This window comes from Myotis brandtii, unplaced genomic scaffold, assembly GCF_000412655.1.
Source record: "Myotis brandtii unplaced genomic scaffold, ASM41265v1 scaffold168, whole genome shotgun sequence".
NCBI lineage: Eukaryota > Metazoa > Chordata > Mammalia > Chiroptera > Vespertilionidae > Myotis > Myotis brandtii.
In genome coordinates, this window is record NW_005356173.1 from 3,245,567 (window position 1) to 3,269,646 (window position 24,080).

Below are 24,080 nucleotides of genomic sequence, written 5' to 3' on the forward strand. Positions count from 1 at the left end.
TATTTCATATATCTATATATCTATATCTATATCTATATCTATATCTATATCTATATCTATATCTATATCTATATTTAGGGAGGTGAAAAACTGCTAATGTTATCGCCCCTTATGAGGGAAATTGGACCTTTAAGGAGGTCAATTAATTGGCCAAATGTCTACTTTTCTATGCATAACATGGTTTTCCCACTGCTATGATTAAAATTAATTTATTTACAGGTATTGATGAATACTTTCTTTGAATAACAATTTAATGTGCATCTTCAAATTTTGCTCACTAATGCATTTATTTGAATTTGAAATCAGTTTTTGTTTTGTTTGTTTGATAATTTGAAGCAAGACCTGTGAATCATTTATCCATATGTGGTTCTGTAATCTACATTACCAATGTCCATACACATTAGACAGCAGAGTGCCTTGAAGAGGAACTTGTCTCTAGGTGAAGCTTGTTGGCCCTTCCATTTCACCCCACCGTCTTTGTTTTTTGTTTTGGTTTTGGTTTTTTTTTAGACTGTTTACTTCCTCTAGAAGAGCATCGGATAGTCTCTAGCTGTATTCTGGAAACATGGAAAGGGAAGGGAACTGAGAATTCCACGTCTAATTTGAATATCACTAGAATCTTTCTTGTTTCACTCTTGCAATTTCACACACACCTTCCCGCTCAAATGACTGACTCTCACTCAGATTCACAGTTTCAGGGGCTCGGAGTATGACTCTTGCAATCTTTCAGGGAGTGAGAGGGATGTCGTCTGCTCTTGCTCTCTTTAAAGACACATTGTAAACCTCCAGATTTTAAATCTTTCTGGAGTTGAGCCATACTCTCTGTCTGTATCACTTCTCATAGGCATGTCTCTCCAGGGGTATTCAAGTACCTTTTCTTTTGCACCATCTCTGTTTTCCTTGCTCATCTAGTTCATTATCTTTTAAAACTTTGTTGAAATAGTTCACCTATCATCGTACTTGTATTTTTTCAACATTACAGAGCGTATACTTATTTACAGACCTTGATATTTGGATAAGTTTCAGAAACAGAGGAAGTAAAACCTTGGTCAATCTATCAAGTTTCCCTGAGCCAGTTCTTACATGTCTTTGATCATAAATGTTTAGTAGAAATTGATGAATGCTTTTACCATCTTCCACAGAAATATATAGACAAAGGACAATCTGCATAACACTGGGGATCAGGATAGTATGTGTGGGTGAGAAGAAATGTGATAACATGTGGAGTTTTCCTGCATAGGTTGAGGAAGTTTATTCTTTAAAAAAAAAAAAGAATTAAAATTTGTGTTTTAAATTTCCTCTTGCATACATTTATTTACACTTATTTCTAAATAAATAAAATTTTCAAAGACATGTATTTACATTTATTTGTAAACTAGAGGCCTGGTGCATGAATTCATGCACAGGTGGGGTCCCTCTGGGTGGCCTGCGGGGATCAGGCCGAACCCCACAGTCCAATGCTGCCTGCAGCTCCTACCTGCCGCTCTCTCTCATCCCAGCCCCAATGTGCCTGCCACAGATTCGCGCCCTATCAGTCCCGATAGGGAGAGGCACTCACTGCCACAGCAGCGCTCACCAGCCATGAGCCCTGCATCTGGCGCCCTCCCAGGGGGAGTGGCCAGTGAAATCAAGCTGAAATCGACTCTCTGATATCCCCCGAGGGGTCCTGGATTGGGAGAGAGTGCAGGCCAGGCTGAGGAACCCCACCAGTGCATGATCAGGCCAGGGAGGGACCGCAGGAGGGCTCCAGGATGTGTCTGGCCCATTTCGCTCAGTCCCAATCAACCGGACCCCAACAGCAAGCTAACCTACTGGTTGAAGCATCTGCCCCCTGATGGTCAGTGCATGTCATAGTTACTGGTCAACCAGTTGACTGTCTGCCCCCTGGTGGTCACTGTACATCATAGCGAGTGGTTGAGCAGCCTTAGCATATCATTAGCATATTACACTCTGATTGGTTGTTTGGTTGTTCTGCTGTTTGGTCTATTTGCATATTACCCTATTATTATATAGGATAAATAAAATTTTCAAAGACATTTATTTCTCAAACATACACGTTTCGGATACTTACTCTGTATCATGTTTGTAACTTGGCACTGAGAATACAGAAGGTGGTTCCAGTTCTAAGAGAGCAAGGGCATTTGGTAGGAGAGAAGTGAAAAAGAATTATAGCTTCCTGTGAGAGCAGGCACCAGGAAGGAGCCTAGAATTTGGGGAAGGAGGCTATCATTGGGAAGGTTTTCTTGAGGAAGTGATGCTTGCAATGTTTGAAAATGCATTTTATCTATTTGAATACTATGTCATAAGGCACCAGCATATTTAGACTATATATAACTTCCTGGTGAATTTCACCTTTGTCATTAATATACTAACCAACCTTATTCCTGTAGTGCCTTTTCTGCATTTGTTTTGGTTTTATCTTAAAATATATTTTGTCACTCCATCCTCCTTGGTAACAGTGTTACTGAGTGTCAGACTGTATGCTTAATAATTTACATGTATTTAGTTCATTAACCAAATGATACTATGAAATAGATACTATTTTCTCTATTTTACAGATGAGGAAAAACTATTCATCACAGTTTTTAAGTAATTTATTGAAACATACGATTGGTAAACTAGATAGAATAGCAGCATCAGACTCAGACATGCTTGCTTTGTAGCTAATTCCTCTCCACCTATGATACTAATGTTGCTATGATACTAATATTGATAAATTATATCAATATTTTTGGACCATATCACCAGGTGGGTATATTAATCTCATCATAGCCACCCAGGTTTTTAGATGTGCTTCATAAATATAGTCTATTGCTAGATTTTAGAAACAAACCCCATGGCATGATCTGTATTTTCAATATGGTTAAAATTGATTTTAACTATTTTTTCATTTGGAAATATTTTTACCATCTTATTTTGCTTTTGTCTTTCTTTTACTATGTTCCTTTTACTCCTCCTTTACTTCTTCCTTTTGCTTTATCAAATATTTTTTAAAAATATATATTATCTACCATTAAATGTAAAATATATGCACTCCATATATTTTATTTTAGGGATTATCCTTATACTTTTTAATGAGTATTTATAAAAGTAAAAAATAACTTAACATTTTCATCTTTCTCCTAAACTATGAAAGAAACGTGGTGTATTAGTCTGTCAGGCAGCTATAGCATCATAGAGTAAGTACCTTATCAAAAGCATTATTCTCACAATCTGAAGGCTGGAAGTCCAAGGTCAGCATGCCAGGGTTGCTTTCTGGTAACCCTGTAGATGCCTGGAAGACATCTTATGGCTACATCCTCACATGGTCTTTCTCTGGGTACAAGCGGAGAGATATCTGGGTCTCTTCCTTTTTTTATAATGACACCAGTCCTATGGGATTGGGGCCCACACTTATCACCTCATTTAACCCTAATTACCTCTCTGGAGGTTGACGCTTTAATATATGTATTTTGGGGAGACACAATTCAGTCCATAACATTTGGTATGACGTAACTCCTCTTATCCCCTACCATTCTATATGTTACTTTCTCCTGCATTTTAGCTCTGCCTCTTTTTTAACTACAGTGTAATTGTAATTTTATAATTTCATTTTTGTGTAGTCAATGTATTTTGAATTTTTTCCATATTTGCCTTTTTTTCCCCCTCTTACCCTTGCTAGAGTCTGTTTTTCTTTTACACATATCCTTTAATTTTTATAGTTTTTTAATGGGTTTTGTTGGTGGTAACTTGGTTCAATTTTTGTCTGAAAATTTCTTAATTTCACTTTCTTTTTGATATTTTAGCTTGCTTTACAATTCTACATTGGAATTTTATTTTCTTTCAGAATGTGTTATTCTACTGCATTCTACCTCCACCCCCCCCCCCCCCCCCCCGCCTTGTTAACAGCTTTCCTGTCTACTTTATTATTGTTTCTTAGGAGTCCTCTAGCTTCTTTCTTGCTACTGTTATTGGGGATCTGCTCTTAAACTATTCTGTGTCTATTAACAGGTTGATTTAAAAAAAAATTTTGGGGGGGAATTACTTTCCTTCCTGAATCTAAATTTTAATCAGTTCTTTAATTCTCAGACATTGTATCTTTGAATTTATTCTCTATGATTCTCTCTTTTTTTTCTTTCTGAAATTTTTGTCCTCCACATTTAACATTTTATATTTAATTTTTTAAACCACTTTTTATTTCTAGACTACATTCTGGGTATCCAATCTGTCTTTCAGTTCACAAATACATTCTATAGCTTTGTCTCATGAGCTTAATGCAACTAATAAGTTAAAAAATATTGATTTTTAAAGAGAGGGGAAGGGACAGAAAGAGAGAGAGAAACATCATTTTGTTGTTCCACTTACTCATGCATTCATTGTTGATTCTTGTATGTGCCCTGACCGGGGATCGAACCGCTGCCTTGGTTTATAAGGAGGATGCTCTAATTTACTGAGCAACCCACCAGGGCTGCGACTAATGAGTTTTTAACTTTAATAATAGATTTTCATTCTTGAAGAACTGACTTAGTTATTTATCAAACCTGACTGATTCTTTTTAATACTATCTTGTTTCTTTTTTTTTTAATCCTCACATGAGGATATGTTTTTTTTATAGATTTTTAGATAGGAGGAAGGGAAAGAGAGACAGAGACAGAAAAATCAAAGAGAGAGAGAGAAAAATATTGACTGGTTGATTCCCACTAGATATGTGTCCTAACCTGGAATCACACTAGCCACCTTTTAGTGCACAGGACAATACTTCATCCAACTGAGCTACCTGGCCAGAGCTCATTCCTTTCTTATATGTTTGATTTCACTTTTTATTTCTTTAAATAATTTTTATTCATTTGACAATGTTCACAATAGTAAAATTTATTTCAAATTCATGGGGCAAAATTTTTTTGTGTGTGATGGTTCTGCTGAGTCTTATTTATTATGCTTATTTTCTTATGTTTTGTGTTTTTGGATTGTGAGTTTAAATTTCTCAGGTTTTTATCTTCATGAATCCTGTAATTCCAGAGTGAATCCAGAGAGGATTTATACTTCCTTCGAAAGAGCAGTTTAGAACCCCTTTTTCTATTTTAATTTCTTGGCTTGGGGGTTACATCTTATTATCAATATAAATTTGAAACCCATAATTTTGTTGAGCAAGACTGTTGCTTATGAACTCTTAGGAAGTAATTTCCGTTGTCTTTTTCTTTCTATAGGCCAGGAAAAGTGAGACAAATTCCCATGTTATCTCTTTGCCGACTAGTGAATTTTTCTCCAGTATCTGCTTTACCTGAGATTTTAGCAGTTTAGTCTTTATGTGATGGTGTGTCGGTGTGGGTGTGGGTGGGGGCAGTTGGGATTGGTCCTATTCCTTGCACAAGTCCAATGCTTGATTTCAACTTCCACTTGGCTTTTAAATACGTTTTTATTGATTTTAGGGAGAGAGTAAGGGAGAAGGATAGAGATATAGAAACTTCAATGAGATAGAAACATTCATAGGCTGCCTGCTGCATGGCCCCAATTGGGGATTGCAGGCCTCTCAAATAAGGCAACTGAAACAAAGACCTGTAGGAAGTAAAGACCCAAACCCTTCTTTTGAGGGCAAAAACCCAAACATATTAATTCAGCTGCTCATTTGCCTAAAAATATAGAGGGGTCCAAAAAGTCTGGAAACTGATATATCTATATGTATTATCTTATAAAGAATAGCTTTAATCTGTTAAAAATAATTTGTTTCCAAACTTTTAATAGACACCTTATATCTTGAACATATCCCATATATATTGTATTGGTTATCCTATATAAGAGCCTAATATGCAAATTGACTGAACAGTGGAAAGACCAGTGGAATGACCGGTCGCTATGATACGCACTGGCCACCAGGGGAAAATCCTGAACAGTGGAAAGACCAGTGGAATGTCCGGTCGCTATGATACGCACTGGCCACCAGGGGAAAATGCTCAATGCAGGAGCTGATCCTAACCCACAGATCCCAGGCCAGCCAAGGCGGGTGCCAGCAAGGGCTCCCCAATTGTCCCACTGGTCGCCCCGCAGAGGGAGGCCGCTGTGGTGGGGGACGGGGCTGGTGAGCAGGTGGTGCCAGGCTGGCCAAGGTGGGTGCCAGAGGGGGCCCCCCAATTTCCCCGCTGGTAGCCCCACAGATCAGCCCTGATCGCCGGCCAGGCCTGGGGACCTTACCCATGCATGAATTTTGTGCACCGGGCCTCTAGTTTTAAGATAATTAGGGTGGTGAATTTTTATAATATGTGAATTTTTCTCAATAGATATATTTTTAAAAAATTCATAGAGATAATAAGACTGATGCCATGAAACTGATAGGAAAAGTGGAGAAAAACACACTCAGAAACACACACACACACACACACACACACACACACACACACACACACACGTAAATAAATAAGCCAATACAGAGAAGTGTGAATTATGACAAATTCTATAACAACAATGAGTAGCTGAAGAACTAGGAAGAGAAAATTGATAGAATACTTTTTAATAGAGTGGGTTTGTAAGGCCCATTTCAGAAGGTGACATTTGAGCTGACCTGAGTCATAAGAAGAAATCAACCATGAAAAATGAAAGGGAGAAGAAAAGTCAAGGCAGAAAGGGCATGGTTTTCCTGAGGCACAGACAAGAGAACAAGGTGGCCAAAACATAATTTGTAAGAATAGACACCTTAAGCATTTAATTGGGGAACTAGCAAAGTAGGCACACAAAAATATGACAGAACTATTTCTAATTGTAAGAAATTCACTTGAAGCATGAAGTATATATTGAAGAAAATTATTAAATTTTTGTAGAATGTTATTACACCTATTAAATGGTTGAATTAGCATTGCTTTACTTTTTAAATCTCAGAAGGAATTCTGAGTGGTTGTATGTATTCTAATATTTTTAGGGTTTAGGAATGCAGTAGGTCTAAATATCACTAAGGGAGACATGAATTGAATTTGGAATGGGATGCAGGAGTCAGAATATTCAGTCTAGTCAGGGAATGAAAGTCATCTTGGTTTGATAACAAAGAATATACTAGTATATGAGGATCAAGTGTCAAATGCAACTGAGAAATCTAAGTAAAGGGTAAAGGTGTCCTTTGGTTACCTGAAAATCATCAATGAAATTAGGAAGCTCAATTTCATTGAGAATCCATGGACATTGAATGCACATTAAAGTAGAATAAAGAAAAGGGGGCATTAAGAACATTGGGACAAGACAATTTCATTTTATTGGAAAACTAGAGGCCCGTTACATGACATTCTTGTCTTGGTTGTGGGGGGGGGGGGGGGGGGGCCCCCTCAGCCCAGCCTTCCCCCTCTCACATACTGGGAGACCTCAGGCGTTGACCCCCATCACCCTCCAATCGCAGGATCGGCCCCTTGCCCAGGCCTGATGCCTCTGCCAGAGGTGTCAGGCCTGGGCAGGGGACCCTCATTTCCCCCCGATCACTGGTTCTGGCCCCCGCCCAGGCCTGATGCCTCTGGCCCAGGCGTCAGGCCTGGGCAGGGGACCCCCCCTGAGCGGTGCTCTCCCTGTGGGAGCGCACTGTCCACCAGGGGGCAGCTCCTGCGTTGAACATCTTTCCCCTGGTGGTCAGTGTGTGTCATAGCAACCAGTCGTTCTGCCATTTGGTCGATTTGCATATTAGGGTTTTATTATATAGAATAAGGCAATGCCAAGTGGCAGAGTTTTTAGCATAAAGCACTACTTCATATCAGGTGGAAAAGAAAATTTTAAATTGTTTTTATTTCAAACAATTAAAATTTGGGGGGAAAAATGCAAGAAAAGTACAAAAGCCACTAGTATAACTTTCACCCAGAGACCTTATTCAAGTTTTGTCAATTGTCCTATATTGTCCTTTAGAGAAAAAAAGACCCACTGTGGGATCACATGTCACACCCTATTTTCCTACCTCTCTAGTCTCTAAAAGTTGGAAACAGATCATCAGCTGATTCTTGACTTTTTAAATTTATTATTATAATTTTATTTTAATCTCTAAAATAGAAGCAATACCTTCCTTCCTTTGAGGAATTCTGGGGGAAATGACCCACAGAAAGAAGTGCAAAACAGGATGTAACATATGCAAAAAACTCTCAAGAGATAATCTCTACTGTACACTGAATCTATGCTGCAGCTCACTGCTCTAGGAGTGGGCACTACAAATGCCCAGTATAAGGACAAAAATTTGCATTAATATCCCAGAGCTTCAAATAAAGGAAAACCACCTCAGGACCTTACAATATGCTTCTCTCTATCCCATCTCTATATGAGAAATTTCCTAATTCATCCATTAGGGATGGGGAGGAAGGAGAGATATTTATGGCAGGCTTCCCAAGGAATATGATTGCGATTTCAATTTGGAAAATATAATGCATATTAGGTTTGTGCAGATATTTCAGAAAACATTGTTATGAGATCAAACTGCTGGATTTCTATGCCTGGGTCTTCCACACTGAGCAGCACCCAAGCTTAGCCCAGACTGACTTCCTCAGTGTATAAGGAAAAACAACACTGTTGTTGACTTCAGGATAAGCTCACACCAATAGGATTTCTCTATCTAATCATGACCCATGATTTACAACAGTAGAAATGAGTTATCTATGTAAAATCTGTTATTTTTACAAAAAAATAAAATACAAGTGATAATCTCTACATTAAGCTACTTAGAACTGTGCAATATATGGCACTATAATTGTTTGTATTAATTACTTCTTCCTCAGTCTCTCACACATTCCCAATTGTCATATTTTATGTAGGTTCATTTGTGTTTTTGATGGATTTAGGAATTGATTGTGTCTGGTTTTATTGGGTGGAAGAGCAGTTTTGTATTTAGCTCTTCACATTTGTTCAACTACTGGTAAACCTTGAATCCCAGTGAAAATGTCCTGATCAGATATTTTTGTCCATTCTTTCCATGTTCTTAGATGACCAAAGGGAAGTATCTTGCCCTTTGCAAGGCCTGCACCTGTTGCCATTTGGTCATAGTGCACCCAACCTGCTGACTCCCTTATCTTCAAAACAAAACAACTCAGTGGGGAGGAAGCACAGCCTCAAAAGTGCTATGGGGCTTGGAATATTATTACTTTCTGATTTGGGCAAATATACTTGGAGAAGCTTTAACCATTAACTGTCTGTTCCTTTCCCTTTCAAAACACCCCAAAGGTCTTTCATCGACATACAAATTGCTTCTTATTTATATTGTTGTAAATCATGGGTCGTGATTCTTTACTTTCATAACCTTATCATTCCTGAAGATCATTTTGGTTTGGGTCTGTCTGATGTTTCCTCCTTTCTGCACTTAGGATATGTATTTTGGGGCAGGAGTACCACCAGGCGATGTTGTATTCTTCTCATTACATCTTATCAGGTGGCCCACAATGTTATCCAGTCCCTTGACTGATGGTGATAACTTTTATTACTTGATTACAAAGATGTCTTCCAGGGTTCTCTGCTATAAAATAACTAGTTTCCTTTTTGAAATTAATAAATATGTTTTTAGAGAGACACTTGGAGACTCTGTTCCTCATCCAACTTTTACCCTTACATTTGAGCATCAATTGATATTTCTTCCCTGAAAGATTTATTATTATGACAGTGGCCAAATGGTGACTTGCTAATTCCAACATGCCTTTTATATTTATTAGTTAGCATAGTACTATAGGAAGAGATTTCTATTCTCCCCATTTAGTTATTCATTTTCATGTAGGTTACTCATGGATTCCTATTCTAGTCAATGAAGTTTGATATATAAATTAATTTCCTTCTTTATTTTTCTCTCTTCCCTCTTCTCTCTTCTCTCTCTTTCTTCCATCTTTCCTTCCTTTTCTTTTCCTTCCTTCCTTCCTTCCTTCCTTCCTTCCTTCCTTCCTTTATAATATCCTTTCTTTTGATACTCAAAATATATTTTGATGGTCCAGTTATTTATTTTGCACTCAAATTGTCCAGCTTTGATCAATAGAAGCCTTCTTCAGGCTGGCTCCTATGTCATTCTGATATGGCATCATTATTTTTGAGCACTTTTTTACTTTCTTATTCAGCAAAATATCTCAGACTCATATTGTGTTTTTGTGCTTTTCCTGATGCAGCTCTGGAGTCAACCATTTCTCCAATGAGCTGGTTTTATTCAGTAGAGAAACTGAGGTCTGAACTATAGGAATAACCCTGCTCCTGGATTGTCTCAGGGCATGGTAGAAATTATCTGTATATTGAGCACTCACACAATTCCAGCTAGATTTATTTCTACATCTATCTAAATACACTTAAATGCGTAAGTGCACACTGAAAGATTAAATTCTTAACCAAACCCATAGTATCCATTCAAGATTTTCCACTTTACATTTGTACCCTCCTCTCCTGACAACGAGAACCCATACCACTGTCCTTCAGTAGATTTATTAATTTACTCAATCAACCTGTATTGTAGTTAGGTTCACAGCCACACCAGATGGATGTGCTTTAATGGCTATTCTCACTGTGGAGGTGCCAGACGCCACTGGGATCATGTCTAACACTCTGCTTGCTTGGACCCACATTCCCAACAGGGTGAATTATTTAGGAAGATTGGGAAACAATAGAGATTGGTGGTAGACATTTTTCAGAATTCTCTAAGATTATATTAAAAGGATGACATTGCATGTTTTTTTAGCATCCTCACAGCATTACACCAGCCTCTCTCTGACCTCCCAAACTTTCCAACTTTAAAATAACTGTAAATAAAGATAAATTTGGCATGCACGTCATTTTAGACATGTGGAATTTTGAACCCTGTTGCCTCTTGTTTGCTCTTTACATCCCATCAGGTTAACATTATAATTTACAACACTTTAGATTGGCATTTTACTGACAAAAGAAATATCAGCATGCTTTTCACTGATGTATTTCTGAATTAAAATTTTAAAACCTTGAAATTGCATGTATTTCTTTTGTCAGTAAGAATAATAAATACTGAGTGGACTTCAAATCAGGTGTGAAGTTTTTATATCCTAAGTCTTGAAATGGAAATCTCAAACATGGCAGTGAGGCAACATAATTATAATGACCCTATAAGGTGAGGAGGTGTCCCTGTTTACTGAGAGTGAAATGAAATTGAGGCAGGCAGGATGACAATTCACTGTGGGTGTTAGAACACATTGTCAGATTGTAGAGCCCAGGAACAATGACCCGTGTATGAATATTGCATGTTTTATTCCAAATTTATAGATATAATAAATTTAAAATCTAAGCCAAAACAAACAAAAGTTTATCTCTTTATTCTATATACTCTTTCTATTAAATTGGCAAATTTTTATTAAGGTTAACTTTCTATCCATTTTATATCTATTCATTTCTGACCCTCATATTCTCAGTTGCAAATTTATATCTCCAAACACTCCTGCTATTAATCTATTAAATAGGTCAATTCCTAAGCTTTAGAGTCATCACTGAAAGTATCACAGACACTAATACACTGGTATTTTTAGTGACCTTATATTTGTAATTACAGGGAACAAACACAGGAAGTAAATAACATTTTCTCCTCCATTTCAAAGGGAGTTAGGGCACTAGGAATTTCAGTCTCAGAGACACAATATCTTTAGCCCATTGCTAACTATAAGGGAATGGTTAGCAATCCACCAGTCACTGTTTTGCCGGCTAAGGTTTTGTTATTCAACTTCTAATTTTTAAAAACTATTTGAGAAAGTGATGGCAGGAGTTATTAGTTATAATCTGAATTAGTTTTCTATAGCTGCATAGAACAACCCAAAAACTCAGTAGCTCAGCATGGTAATAATTTACTCTCCTTTTTCTACGGGAGCAACTTCTAATTCAGGAGCAACTTGGCTAGGAAGTTCTGGCTTAAAGTGTTTTTATGAGGTTGAAGTTATGTTTCCCAGGGCCTCAGTCATCTGAGGGCTTGACTAGAATTGGAGGTCCCACTTCAAGATGGCTTTGCTCACATAGCTAGCTATTTGCTGCTGACTGTTAGGAGTAGGTCTTATTTTCTCCCCTCCCGGGTGCCTCCCCACCAGACTACTGGAGGTTCCTAGGACACCTGGTCTGACTTTTCCACAGCAAGTGGTCCAAGAGACCAAGGTGAAGCTTCTAATGCCATTTATCAGTAAGCCCTGGGAGTCACAGTAACTGCACCTAAACAGCTTTCTTTCCTCTTGGACATCCCAGGAGCTTCATTTGTATATGAACTTGACTTAGATAATGAATTACAGAATTTTGAGCAGATGCTCTAATGCAAGTATGTCTAACTCGTGGCCCACAGGCGGCCCACAACGAATATGTTTGTAGCCCAGCCAATATAATGGTATGTAAGAAACATTTTAATAAAAATTTCATAACTTAATTTTTATAATATCCTGTTATACATAATCCTATATAATAAAGAGGTAATATGCAAATTGACCATCACACCCTCACACAAGATGGCCACCCCATGTGGTCACAAGATGCCCGGTGCAAGATGGCCGGTAGGGGAGGGCAGTTGTGGATGACCAGGCCAGCATGGGAGGGCAGTTGGGAGCGATCGGGCTGGCAGGGGAGGGCAGTGGGAGTGATTGGGCCAGCAGGGGAGGGCATTTGGGGGAAATTGGGCTGGCAGGGGAGCAGTTAGGCATCAATCAGGCTGGAAGGGGAGTGGTTAGTAGGTGATCAGGCTGGCAGGCAGAAGTGGTTAGGGGCAATCGGGCAGGTGAGTGGTTGGGAGCCAGCAGTCCCGGATTGTGAGAGGTATGTCCAACTGCCTGTTTAAGCCTAAACAGGCAGTCCGACATCCCCCGAGGGCCCCAGATTGGAGAGGGTGCAGGCTGGGCTGAAGGACACCTCCCCCCCCGCCCCAGTGCATGAATCTTGTGCACAGGGCCTCTAGTTAATAATAATGAACTACAACATTTGCTAATGAGTGATTGCTATAATCGTATTGCATTCATTTCCCTTACATGCAGGCCCACCATTTCTCTCCAATAATACTAGCAGCAAATATTTTAGCGGCAATTGCCACATCATTAGTCTTGGACTGACTTGTTTAGTGTGCACAACAGGAAATATTTAGCTTTTGGAGAACAAAAAAAAAATAGGTTTATTTTCATTATGATTATTAATTTGTGCAGTTATTCAGTGTCTGGTAAGTTAATGTTCAAGAAAAAATATTAATTTTTATTTAAATGTTCTATTATTTTATGTTAACAGTTACTCATTTATTTCTGCTCTTTGTATTCAGCATGTCTCTACATTTCTATGAAAATTGAAGCTTTGGGGTTTTTTTTTTGTGGCCCACATAAACTTAAACCTTGTTTATTTGGCCCGTGTTAGCTTTTGAGTTTGACATGCTTGCTCTGATGGGATGAAACATTGGAGGGCCTTTGGAAGTGTTGAATATACTTTCATGTTGAAGAGACATGAATTTCTGTGTCCCAAAGGGAAAACTCTGGTAACCATCCTCAAGAGAGCCATAAGTCTTAACTTTCTATTATTCATACCTTTGGGTAGTACCTTCCACACTGAATCAGTGCTGACCTGTGAGACAAACAGATCATTGCAGAAGTGACAGGTGCAGTTACTCAACTATAGCTGCTCATCTGAAGACCTGTGAACAATTCTGTGCCACTCAAACACTCAACATACAAAGATAGGATAAGCATAGGAGCTATCACTTTAGACTCTCCAGTTCAAATGGAGAAAAACAGGAGTTCCATAGCAGTTCTGAAATCCAGTCAGGCACATGTTGCTAATTCCTTGATTAGAATTCAGGTCTATTATTTCCTAGAACTGATTCTCCATGGCAGAATCAGTTGTGCCTTCTGGATTCTCAGTTTAACCAATCTAATCCATGCTTTCCTTTTAAAATAAAACATAGTCCATGTTCACAGCTGTGTAGTTTCCTGCCTGTAGAAGTTTAGCATCTAAAGACATTTTCTCATTTTGTACCATCTATAGTTCTTTCAGTCCAAGCTTGTGGTGTTTTCGCCAGTACAGTTCTCTTAAAAATCAGTAGCCTTTCATTAAACAGTTTTTGTTTCATTTTTACATTGTGTTTCTGCTGACATGCTAAGGGCAAGATGCCTTTAAGATTATTAGAATCCCTATTGTGTAACTCAAAGGATCTGCAATATACACCAACTAGAGGCCCAGTGCACGAATTCGTGCATGGGTGGGGTCCGGCCAGCTGGCCCCGCCCCTGATCAAAGTGTTGGGGGCCCATGAGGGGCCAGATCAGGCTGGTTGGCTGCCTCAGTGTGCATCAGAGCCACCAGTAGTTCCGCATTCTGCCGTTCCGGTTGCTGGGATTTTATATATATGGATATGTTTCCTAGAGTATTTTTGTCTGACTGAATGGTTCTTTGAGGCACCACCTAATATGTTTTGAAGTCTTAATATGGATTTTATAGTTACATCTCATGTCATCTTTAGATTATGTTTTAGTGGTAGTTGATCTTTGCCTGAATGTGGTTTATTCATTTTTGCATTGTTGCCAACTGAAGTGACTGCTATTGAGAAAGCATTATCTTCAACCCTATCAAGTCCTGCTTCTTTGTATTTAACAGTTTTTCTTTAGCTTTTCTCACTTCTTTTTTCCCTTTTACTATAAATTGAAAGATGTCAGAATTTGCTGTCTGAAAATGCCATTAGCTCGATTACAAATATCTCAAGTATACCTCCTTTCTTTCCATATTAACACAGTGTTGCTAAACTTCCCATTGCAGCAACACAAGATCTGGTTTTCTCTCATTTCCAATAACATTTTTCCTCACCTTCTTTCAAGCCTTTTCCAACAAACTCTAAAGCCTTTAGGCTTCAAGTAACAGTACTTTCCAGGCCCATCCAACTTATTTGGACATCCCAGCCCCTAAGTCACTGTCACATTTTTAGATTTAAGTTACAATTCTCTCTCAGTACCAAATTCATTATTGGTTATTATTACATGACAAATCACTCCAAAATGTAGTGGCTTAAACTCATGATTTTTTACCTCATGGGCCTTTCCATAAGATTGCTCAAGTATGATGACTGACTTTTCAGGGTTAGCAGTCTCAGAGATCAAGTTGAAAACTAGCCTTGGAAGTCTAGTTTTCCACAGCCACCACTTCCTCAGTTTTTTACTGACTACAGAGGTCAGCCCTAATTTAATGTTGAAGGGGTCTAAAAGATGGTGTGAATTAATGGAGTCCCTCTTGGAAATGTTAAAGATAATACAAGGAGATGGGGGAAAACTTAAATGTTTAATAGCAATTTAGTAGTATGCCCTATTATTGTCTTCTACTAGAATGTATCCCATGTAGAAAAATGAAAGGACCTGACACTTTCAAATTCAAAAATCCCTTAGGACCAAACATAACATTGTTATGGGTTACTGATGAAGTCTTGTTTGATGAACTTAATTATACCCAATTCAATTCATAGCAATCTGTGTTATGTAGCTGCTTTGCATCAGAAAAGGTCATGTTCTCCCAAATAGATCTACTCATTTTGGAATATTTCTAAGCCACTATGGATATTTAGAGACTTCCTAGTATTCAACAACAGAACCAAACGATCGTCTTGTCAAGAATAGTCATTAACATTACAGCTGGATGTTTACTTTCTGCTAAGTGTAGACATTAACTTCTTTCAATATTATTTTGATTGAACAGATTTAAAAGCATGTGTATGCATACAGCTTGTCTAAATAGATGACTTCTCTAAGATCAGCAATTTCAATGGGGACTAAGTAAATGCAAATAAAAAAATGTGACTTAGAAAAAAATATATAGATGAGCTATATGCTTGACATTGAAATAGAGTCTTATATTAATTTTTAAGTCAATGAATTCATTTAAGTTAAATCCTATTTTTACATAGAATTCTGTTGATGGAAAAGGATATACTCCACTTCTGTGATTAACCCTTAAAGAGGTTCAAATAATAATTATTAAACTTTAAATATTATAAACCATTAATAAAGGGAGAAGGAGTTTTCTATTGTTCTTAACTACTATTAGCAGTCAAACAAAATAGGACACTTTAAAAAATAATTTAATGGTCAATTTTTTAAGCGTTTTTATTGAAAATTTACTTTTAATAAATTAATGGCAGGTATTGGTCTTAATCCATTATGTAGAAATTATTTTTTGCTGTACATATATTATTTGATTGAAATAAATGTGTGAATAACCAGATTTTTAAGCAAATTAGCACAGTTTAAATTTGTTCTGGTAGGTCAATTTGATGTAGGGAGCTATATGAAAAGGAAATGCTTTTGGGGACTTTCTAGAGATATATTATTTTCTATGGCCTACTAATTTTCTATGCATACTAACTTCCTATGCATGTCTCTACTGAAAAGTCATAATAGTAATTGATGATGCTATTTTAAAGTTATCTCTAATAATAAAAGGGTAATATGCTAATTAGACCGGATGTCCCTCAGGACAAAGCCAGGGCCGAGGGAAGCCAGCCTGGGGTTCTGGGTGCCTGCGGGTGGCCCAAGGGAAGCCAGCCCGGGTCCCCGGTGCCAGAGGGAAGCTGGTGCCTGCAGCCGGGGGAGAGGGGAGGGAAGGTCTACTCTTGAATGAATTTCGTGCATCGGGCCTCTAGTTTTGTAATAAAAATTTTAATCTATTTTCAAACTTGGCATGTGTGTGTGTGTGTGTGTGTAGACATTCAGAGCAGGGTGGCTAATCCTTATGTCTAAATATATTCTTTGTAATGTTTCTTAGGATTTTATAAAGTGAGAAATCATTTATAATGCAAATATACCTTTGGATTGAATTAGACATCCTATATAATAAAAGAGTAATATGCAAATTGACCAAATGGCGGAATGATTGATCACTATGATGTGCACTGACCACAAGGGGGCAGACGTTCAAAGCAGGAGCTGCCCCCTGGTGGTCAGTGCACTCCCATGGGGGAGCACTGCTCAGCCAGAAGCCAGGCTCACAGCAAGCACAGTGGCAGTGGTGGGAGCCTCTCCCACCTCCACAGTAGGCAGACATCTCCTGAGAGGTGCTGGACTGTAAGAGGGCGCAGGCCAGGCTGAGGGACCATTCCCTTCCCTCACCGCCCCCCTCCCCCACTCAGTGCATGAATGTTGTGCACCAGGCCTCTAGTTAATCCATAAAATAGATTCATCTTAATTGATAATAGTAAGTTTAGCTTCTTAACATCTAAATAACAGGCCTCTAGAGAATTAAGGAAATAGATGTAATATTGAAAGTTTAAGAGGAAGGCACTTGGATAGTTAAGAAAGGTCTAAATTTTATGTTCTAATCTCTGTGTAGGGTCAGGGGCGGAAGTACAGCAGTGAGCTATTAACAGCAGAGGGACATAGAATGAACTGTGACAGAGTGAGAAAGAAGAAGTCAAGGAGAAAATAATAAGGAATGCTAGACTCCAGAGACAAAGATTCATTTAGATTCAACCCTTATGTCTTTCCCTGAAATAATATCTCTTTCTCACAATACTTCATTCTTCTGTACTGAATACAACACCAGCAAGGATCAACAAAGCAAGAGTTGGAGGCAATGGCTGAGATCAGGGAGCATCATCAGAGGAGACCTAGTGAAGCGTGCTATACACAGATTTTAACTTCTCCATTTCTTCTGCTCTCTCACAGGTTTTCTGAACCAGATGAGTAACTCAAGTCACTCTGTCCTTCAGCCTTCATTCCAAGGATGCATGCAGCTCATTCAAGTGGATGATCAACTTGTAAATTTATATGAGGTGGCACAAAGGAAACCAGGAAGTTTTGCAAACGTCAGCATTGACATGTGCGCCATCATAGACAGGTAAATGGTCTTTTCATCCTGCTTCAGATTGTCCAGACTTTTCAAATTCATGTTTATGTTGTGGGATGAATGAAACACTCACCCTCCCACCCACCCCTCGGATGGGTTAGGCAGGAAGAGCCTTTTGCCATGCCCGTGGTCCTGTATGTGTGATTGTAGCAATGCCTTTTATATCAGGACATGGATATACATGATAGAGAAATCTGTGATGTCACTTTACTCCATCAACCTCGCTCCGTGAGTGTGAGCATTATGTCAGTGGTTTTGCAATCAACAGCTGAGATATAAAGGAGCTCCGTTTATTTTTAGTTTTGCTTCCTATACCCGCAAGCAGAGAAGCCCTTCTCTCCTTGTCTTGGTCACAACTCATCCTTATCATATTGTCCCAGCTAAAGCCTCCTCGAAGTAAAAGAAGTATTAAAAAATGTTGGTGGGCTGTATGGGGGCTTGCAGAAGCAGAATGTTTAATGTAATTGAGTTTGCTTATAAAATACATGTGCTAAAATATTGCAAAAATCTAAACTTTATTAGTTTTTGCAACTCTCAGGAGGAGCTTTTTAGGAAAACTGAGTTGGCTTCTCACACAGTGGAAAGATACCTCTTTTGTAGGAAATATTGTGACAGAATTACATACTCTACCTTAATATGCTTCTAAAATTGCCTTTTCTTCCAGCATGAAAATATTTCATTTTCATATGTTTTGCCCATAAACAAATCACACCTAACCAAGTACTGATTTTAACCTGGTGAATTTAGGTGATTTTAAAAAACATTTTTAAATTAGAGGGCTATCTTATCCTGAAAAATAATGTAATTAATTTTATATTTTTATAAAATTTTCTCCACAGTCATTCAAAGATATATGATTAATCTTAAAAATATATAAAGTCATTTATAAAAAAGTAAGTTTTTCCTATATAATCTAAATAAAATACTATTCGTATGAAATAAATTAGTTTATGACAGCTATAGATTATAACTTTTTAAAGCATTAACATATTTGTAATAAAATTTGACGTATCACAGTGTTTATTTATATTACATACTTGCAAATACTCATAATGGCAGACTAAACAGTTTATATTTAAACAGAACAATGAACAAAATACTATTCGTATGAAATAAATTAGTTTATGACAGCTATAGATTATAACTTTTTAAAGCGTTAACATATTTGTAATAAAATTTGATGTATCAGTGTTTATTTCTATTACATACTTGCAAATATTCATAATGGCAGACTAAACAGTTTATATTTAAACAGAACAATGAACAATTTTAATAGAAATATACTCATAATTTGAACCATCAATATAGTGTAATAACTGTTATTTCTGCCTAAAGCAAATGGTAGCAATAATCAGAAAAACTGAGAGATGAAGTTTAACAACCATATGTTCTGGTATTAGATGTTTATCTGTAAATTTTAGTAATTGTTTTCCATACAGGAAGATTTTTCTTCTGAGTAATAGTTATACAGCATATGGAGACATTTTACTACCTTGTCCATTTTCCATGCCAGTAGCTTTAATAATATAATAATTTCTGTCAGTAATAACCAAGTTAGTTCTTTCAGCTTTTGTAAACAGGCTAGGTTTTATGGCAATATTGCTGTTTCACTCCAAACAGCATGTTTCCTGAGCATTGTAGTTAAATTGTTTGCTACTGATGAAGTATGGGAGAGATATTGAAATTTTAATAGATTACTCCCATGAAAAAAGTGGGAGTTAAATTGGCCTCAAAAGAATGAATGAGATTTTCGTAAATGAGCAGAGTGGAATATGGCCTTCCTGGTGAAGATGTAGTATGGGAAATGCAAATTTCAATTCTTGGTAGCTGTAGGAATAGAGTCAGTCCATTGTCCATGTTGTCAAGGCTCCTGCAGCTGACCGAACAGGGATTTTCTTTCATGTTCTCCTGGATGATAGCCCACAAATTTCCTAAAACCATTATGGAATCCATGTTCTGCTTGTCTCATTTTTTAAGGCAATAACTTCTGTACATGAACTACCAATGTGTGGAATACCACATTCCTTTATTTACTTAAAATGTCTTCAGGTCAAAATCTTAATCTATGAAGTGTTGTATTTTTGTAAATATGACACAAGACTATATTCACCTGTTGGAACTATTGAGGAGATCATTGAGGATTTAGTCTGTGTCTGCCAGGTAAGAGGACCAGTGGGTTTAGCCTAAACTAATATATTGGTGACCTACTAGGTCACACTTTAATGACACATCCTTAGCTCACCTCTTGTTCATCCCCCCACCACCACCCCCACTAACTAAAATTTTGCAATTGCCTGATCTCTTCCATTTTATTTTCAAACTACCCAAATACTCCCTAAGTAAGCCTGCATTGGCTCTTTCTTACTTTTCTCCCTTCAATCTTCAGCTTGATGATTTGAAAGCTATTTTTTGTGGGGGTGGGGAGGGGATAAATGAGAACATAGGGTGAAAAAATATGAATGCTTCCACCAATGTGATTTTTATAAAATGTTTGGAGATAATAGGAGCAGCTGCAATGATTTGATGAGTAGAACTTAGGGAAATAGTTTGGGGAAGATGACACTAAGGGAGTTTTGCTGTGTGTCTTGGAATGCCTTATGATTTCAACTTATTTTTCTTTCTTTTTGTGTGGACTTACACCTGGCTTGTTTCCTGTAAAATGTAGAAACAGGGAGCTATTATATATCATAATCCAAATGAGAGATTCTGGTGGCCTCAGACCAGGGCGTTGGCACAAGAGGTACTGAGATGTGGCCAGTTCTGAATATATTTAGTAGTGTTTCTTGATGGATTAGATGTGGAGCATGAGAAGAAAAGAGGAAATGATTTGGTAAAAGCAACTGGAAGGAAGGCGTTACTGTCTCCTTAGATGGTAGAGATTGGTCAGGGGGGGAAATCATGAATTCAGTGGTGAGCATGAGTTGAGATGTCTATTGGACGTTTGGGTTGAATTGTCAAGAAGGCACCTGGATGTAAGTATGTAACAAGCATATATCAGCAGACTGATAAAATGGCCATGCTGACCTAGTGAGGGCCTCTGGTTTCTTCAGCTGTTATTTCCTAAACAGCCATAGACCTGAAAGGGCAAGAGGCGAATACAGGGCAGGAAACATCTTCCAACAACAAAGGCCTCCAGCGCTACCCTTTCATTGATACCCTGCTCTTAGGGAGGAGGGCCTCTGGCACATCCTTGGTTGCTAGAACACTCTCTGAAATCAGAAAGCTATCCAGCACATAACCTCTTGGTTCCTCCTTGCATAATTATCGTCTTTAATCTGCTCCTAGCACCCTTACATTGTTGATTCCTTATGGCAAACATCTTTAGACGCCCTTTATAGTTCCTATTCTCAACCCACTTCTCTCTAACCTCTTTTCAGGTGTGAAATATGAGCCAAATCTCTGCAGAAACACTCTTACAACTAAAGTTAGCTTTACTCACTTGCTCCTGCCAGAGAGAACTACAAGATCATGGGGCGTTTCAAAGGAAGTGAGGGGAGAAGGGAAGGGAGGGTGGAGAAGAGGAAGCGAGTAAGAGGAAGGGATGGGCGGCTGGAGTAAGTCCTGGGAGGGCCCTGGCAGGTGTTGGTCAGAATCTGTAAAGGAAGAGAGCCGCTGCAGCCTTGGAACGTGAGAATCTATGAGGAGTTACTGCTTGATGCCTTGTCTGTGATTCTTATAAGGACATATAGGATGAAGAATCTGCTGTTGAAATACTTTGAGCTTAAGTAGGTGGTGTTCTTGCCTCATTTGGAAAAATGTATCTATTTTGTGAGTAATAGTAAAGCCTGTTTTGCTAGTTGTGACTTGTATATCAATCCTAAGACCACTCTCATAGCTTAGCTGCCAGAGAGGTAATTTTTCTTTGCCATAGTCAGGAGTAGCCATGTGACACAGTCCTGGCCACTGAGATATAAGCAGAGGTCAGCTATGGTGTTCTTGAGAAAGCTTTTATTTCCTGATTCAGCTGTCACCCTGCCCCTACACTGTCCTTTTTCCAATGCAGACACCATGCCTGGAGCTGTGCAGTCAAGAAAATTCAAGCTCGAGTGAACTGGAGTCAGAAGTCACCTTCACTCCTTTTTATGTGGAAAATAAAATAATAATCCTTGTTTATTCAAGTCACTGGAGTCAAGCTTTATTTTTCTTGGAGCCAAAAGCAGCTGGTTTTTTGTGTGTTTTTTCCCCCCCATCTTCTATTTCTCAAATCAACCAATACCTTCTCTTTACCAAACACGGAGAGAAAATTCCCAAGTGTATTGATGGCTTTCAAAGAAAAGAGGATACATTTCTTTGGGGGTCTATTAAGTTGCATGTCAGTGATGTCCCCTAGAGACTGGCACTTGGGCACTGAGTGGCTATTTAGAGACCAGAGCACATTCATGTTGTCAGAACCAGGATCTGGTAGAAAAACTGGTAAAAGTAGTTCATCAGGATTATAATCTTAGCTTTCCTGTCACCTCCCTTGTAAATATATTAAGAAACAAAGCCAGTAAACATTCTATTGCACAGGGAGCGGAAGAGGAAGATTAAATATCCCAGAATACAAAATTACCCCTCCAGAAGTTCTGAATAGACTGGATCCTATTTCTGAGTTGGTAATTAAGTCTTCATTATATCTTTGGATAGAAGTGCACAATCACAGTCCCAGTTTTTAGTTTTTATTTCAGTGCTTTTTTTTTTTCAAGAACATCTACCCAGTTTGTTTGATTTTTTTTTCCTTGAAAGAAAAGAAGAAGTATAGGATTTCTTTATAGGAGCCTTTAAAGGAGGGTTGGATAGATATAGTGATGTTTCAAAACTCAGCTGACTAATGGAAAGGTGAACAACAAAGAAAGAGATGAATATTATCAGTTCAGAAGGAGGTCATGCATTTCTGTAAAAGCAAGGCTAAAATGTATAGGCCTAACTTAAATGAATAAAATGTAATGTTATTTATTTTTTAAAATTGATCTTCATTTGCTCATGAGCTCCCACGTCCAACCCATAGCAGAAAAACTAAATATTTGAACACATGTATTTGGGTATCCTAACATATAATATATGTATATATTTTTTCTCAGTCAGTATGATATTCAAGTTCACTCAGAGGTCAATCTCCCCGTTTGGGCTATTACCCCATTTCAAATGTCTTTCTTGACCCCAGCAGCATGGCCCTTGGGTCAGAACCAGGCAACTTATGTAACATCTTGTAATCAGAGGAGTGGGATCTGTTCCATGTGCTCTCCTCAAGTTCCTTCTGGGTTCCCTGAAGGTCCTCAGCCTGCTTAGTCTCCAGGGATCGCCCTCTGTCCCAACTGCCTACCGCTCTGGCCTTGTGGTATGCCTTGGCTACTGCTAGGCTCAGGTTTGGGGGGTGCTAACTTGCCCAATTTGTCTAAGACTATTCCCCTTTTAGTACTGAGAACTCTGTGCCAGGAGAAACCCTTCAATCTGGGTAAATTAGGATGGTTGGTCACTCAAGATCTGTGTGCTCTTTGCCCTTGTTCTCCTAAATCTCTTTCCCTGGCGTACCACAAAGCCATCTAAGCATTCTTTTAGATCCCACAGGAACACACAGTGATTTCTAGACCTCCTGCAAACTGCATACAAGTTGAAAGTCTTCATGGGATGCGTGAGGGTGTGGGGTGTGGGAATAGCTGTCTTAGGCCCCCTCTTTGCCTCAGCAAGTCTTGCCTCTATATGTACTCTATAGCACTCACCTCAGGCTGTCATGAGGCTCTCCATAAATCAGATTCCCAAAGGCAGAGTGGAGGGCACAAGCCACCAACGCCATAGGATTTCTAAGTCTCTGTTGAGATTCATTCAGTCTATAAATACGTATACAAGATCACACTGAGTGTGAGCACCCCTTTCTGGCACTTTAATGCTGATATGGCAGAGGGAGGATCATTAATCAGAATTTAAACTGTCCTAACACTTTGGGTTCATCTTCTCTGCTCTCCAAGACCTAGCTCTTCCAAACCAAATCTCCTTGGTTTTAGACTATCTTGCCAAAATTGAATCCTCACATCTCCAAACTTTTTGTCCTAGTCCAGAGTCCAGAGGTGAACTCTCCCAGTCCAGGTTCCCTGTGGAAAATGCCATTGATTCACTGAGTGGACAGCCACAGTACAAGAAAAAAAAATGGATGGGAAAAAAAAGCCAAAACTTTGACTTAAAATATCTAAAAACGACGTCCACTGTCGGAAAGGGAAGGCCCATGTCTCAACCATGGCTATTTCTGCAGTGGCACTGCTTATGCCCATGTCTGAATGTCATTCCCATGTACCTGTGAGCTGCTCCTGTCTGCAGACCCATCCTCACCTGGATCCCAGGCAGAATGGCAGCTGA

The 24,080-nt window shown here is 38.5% G+C and overlaps 1 protein-coding gene across 1 annotated transcript in view; it reads left to right on the top strand.

Moving 5' to 3' along the window:
- The window catches only part of CNTNAP2 (contactin associated protein-like 2), a 1,278,915-nt gene that overhangs the window by 463,662 nt on the left and 791,173 nt on the right, over positions 1-24,080 (top strand). The window contains exon 10 of the mRNA XM_005862840.2: positions 17,570-17,741. Coding sequence (XP_005862902.1) covers positions 17,570-17,741 — 172 coding nt within the window. The remainder of the gene's footprint in view (positions 1-17,569; positions 17,742-24,080) is intronic.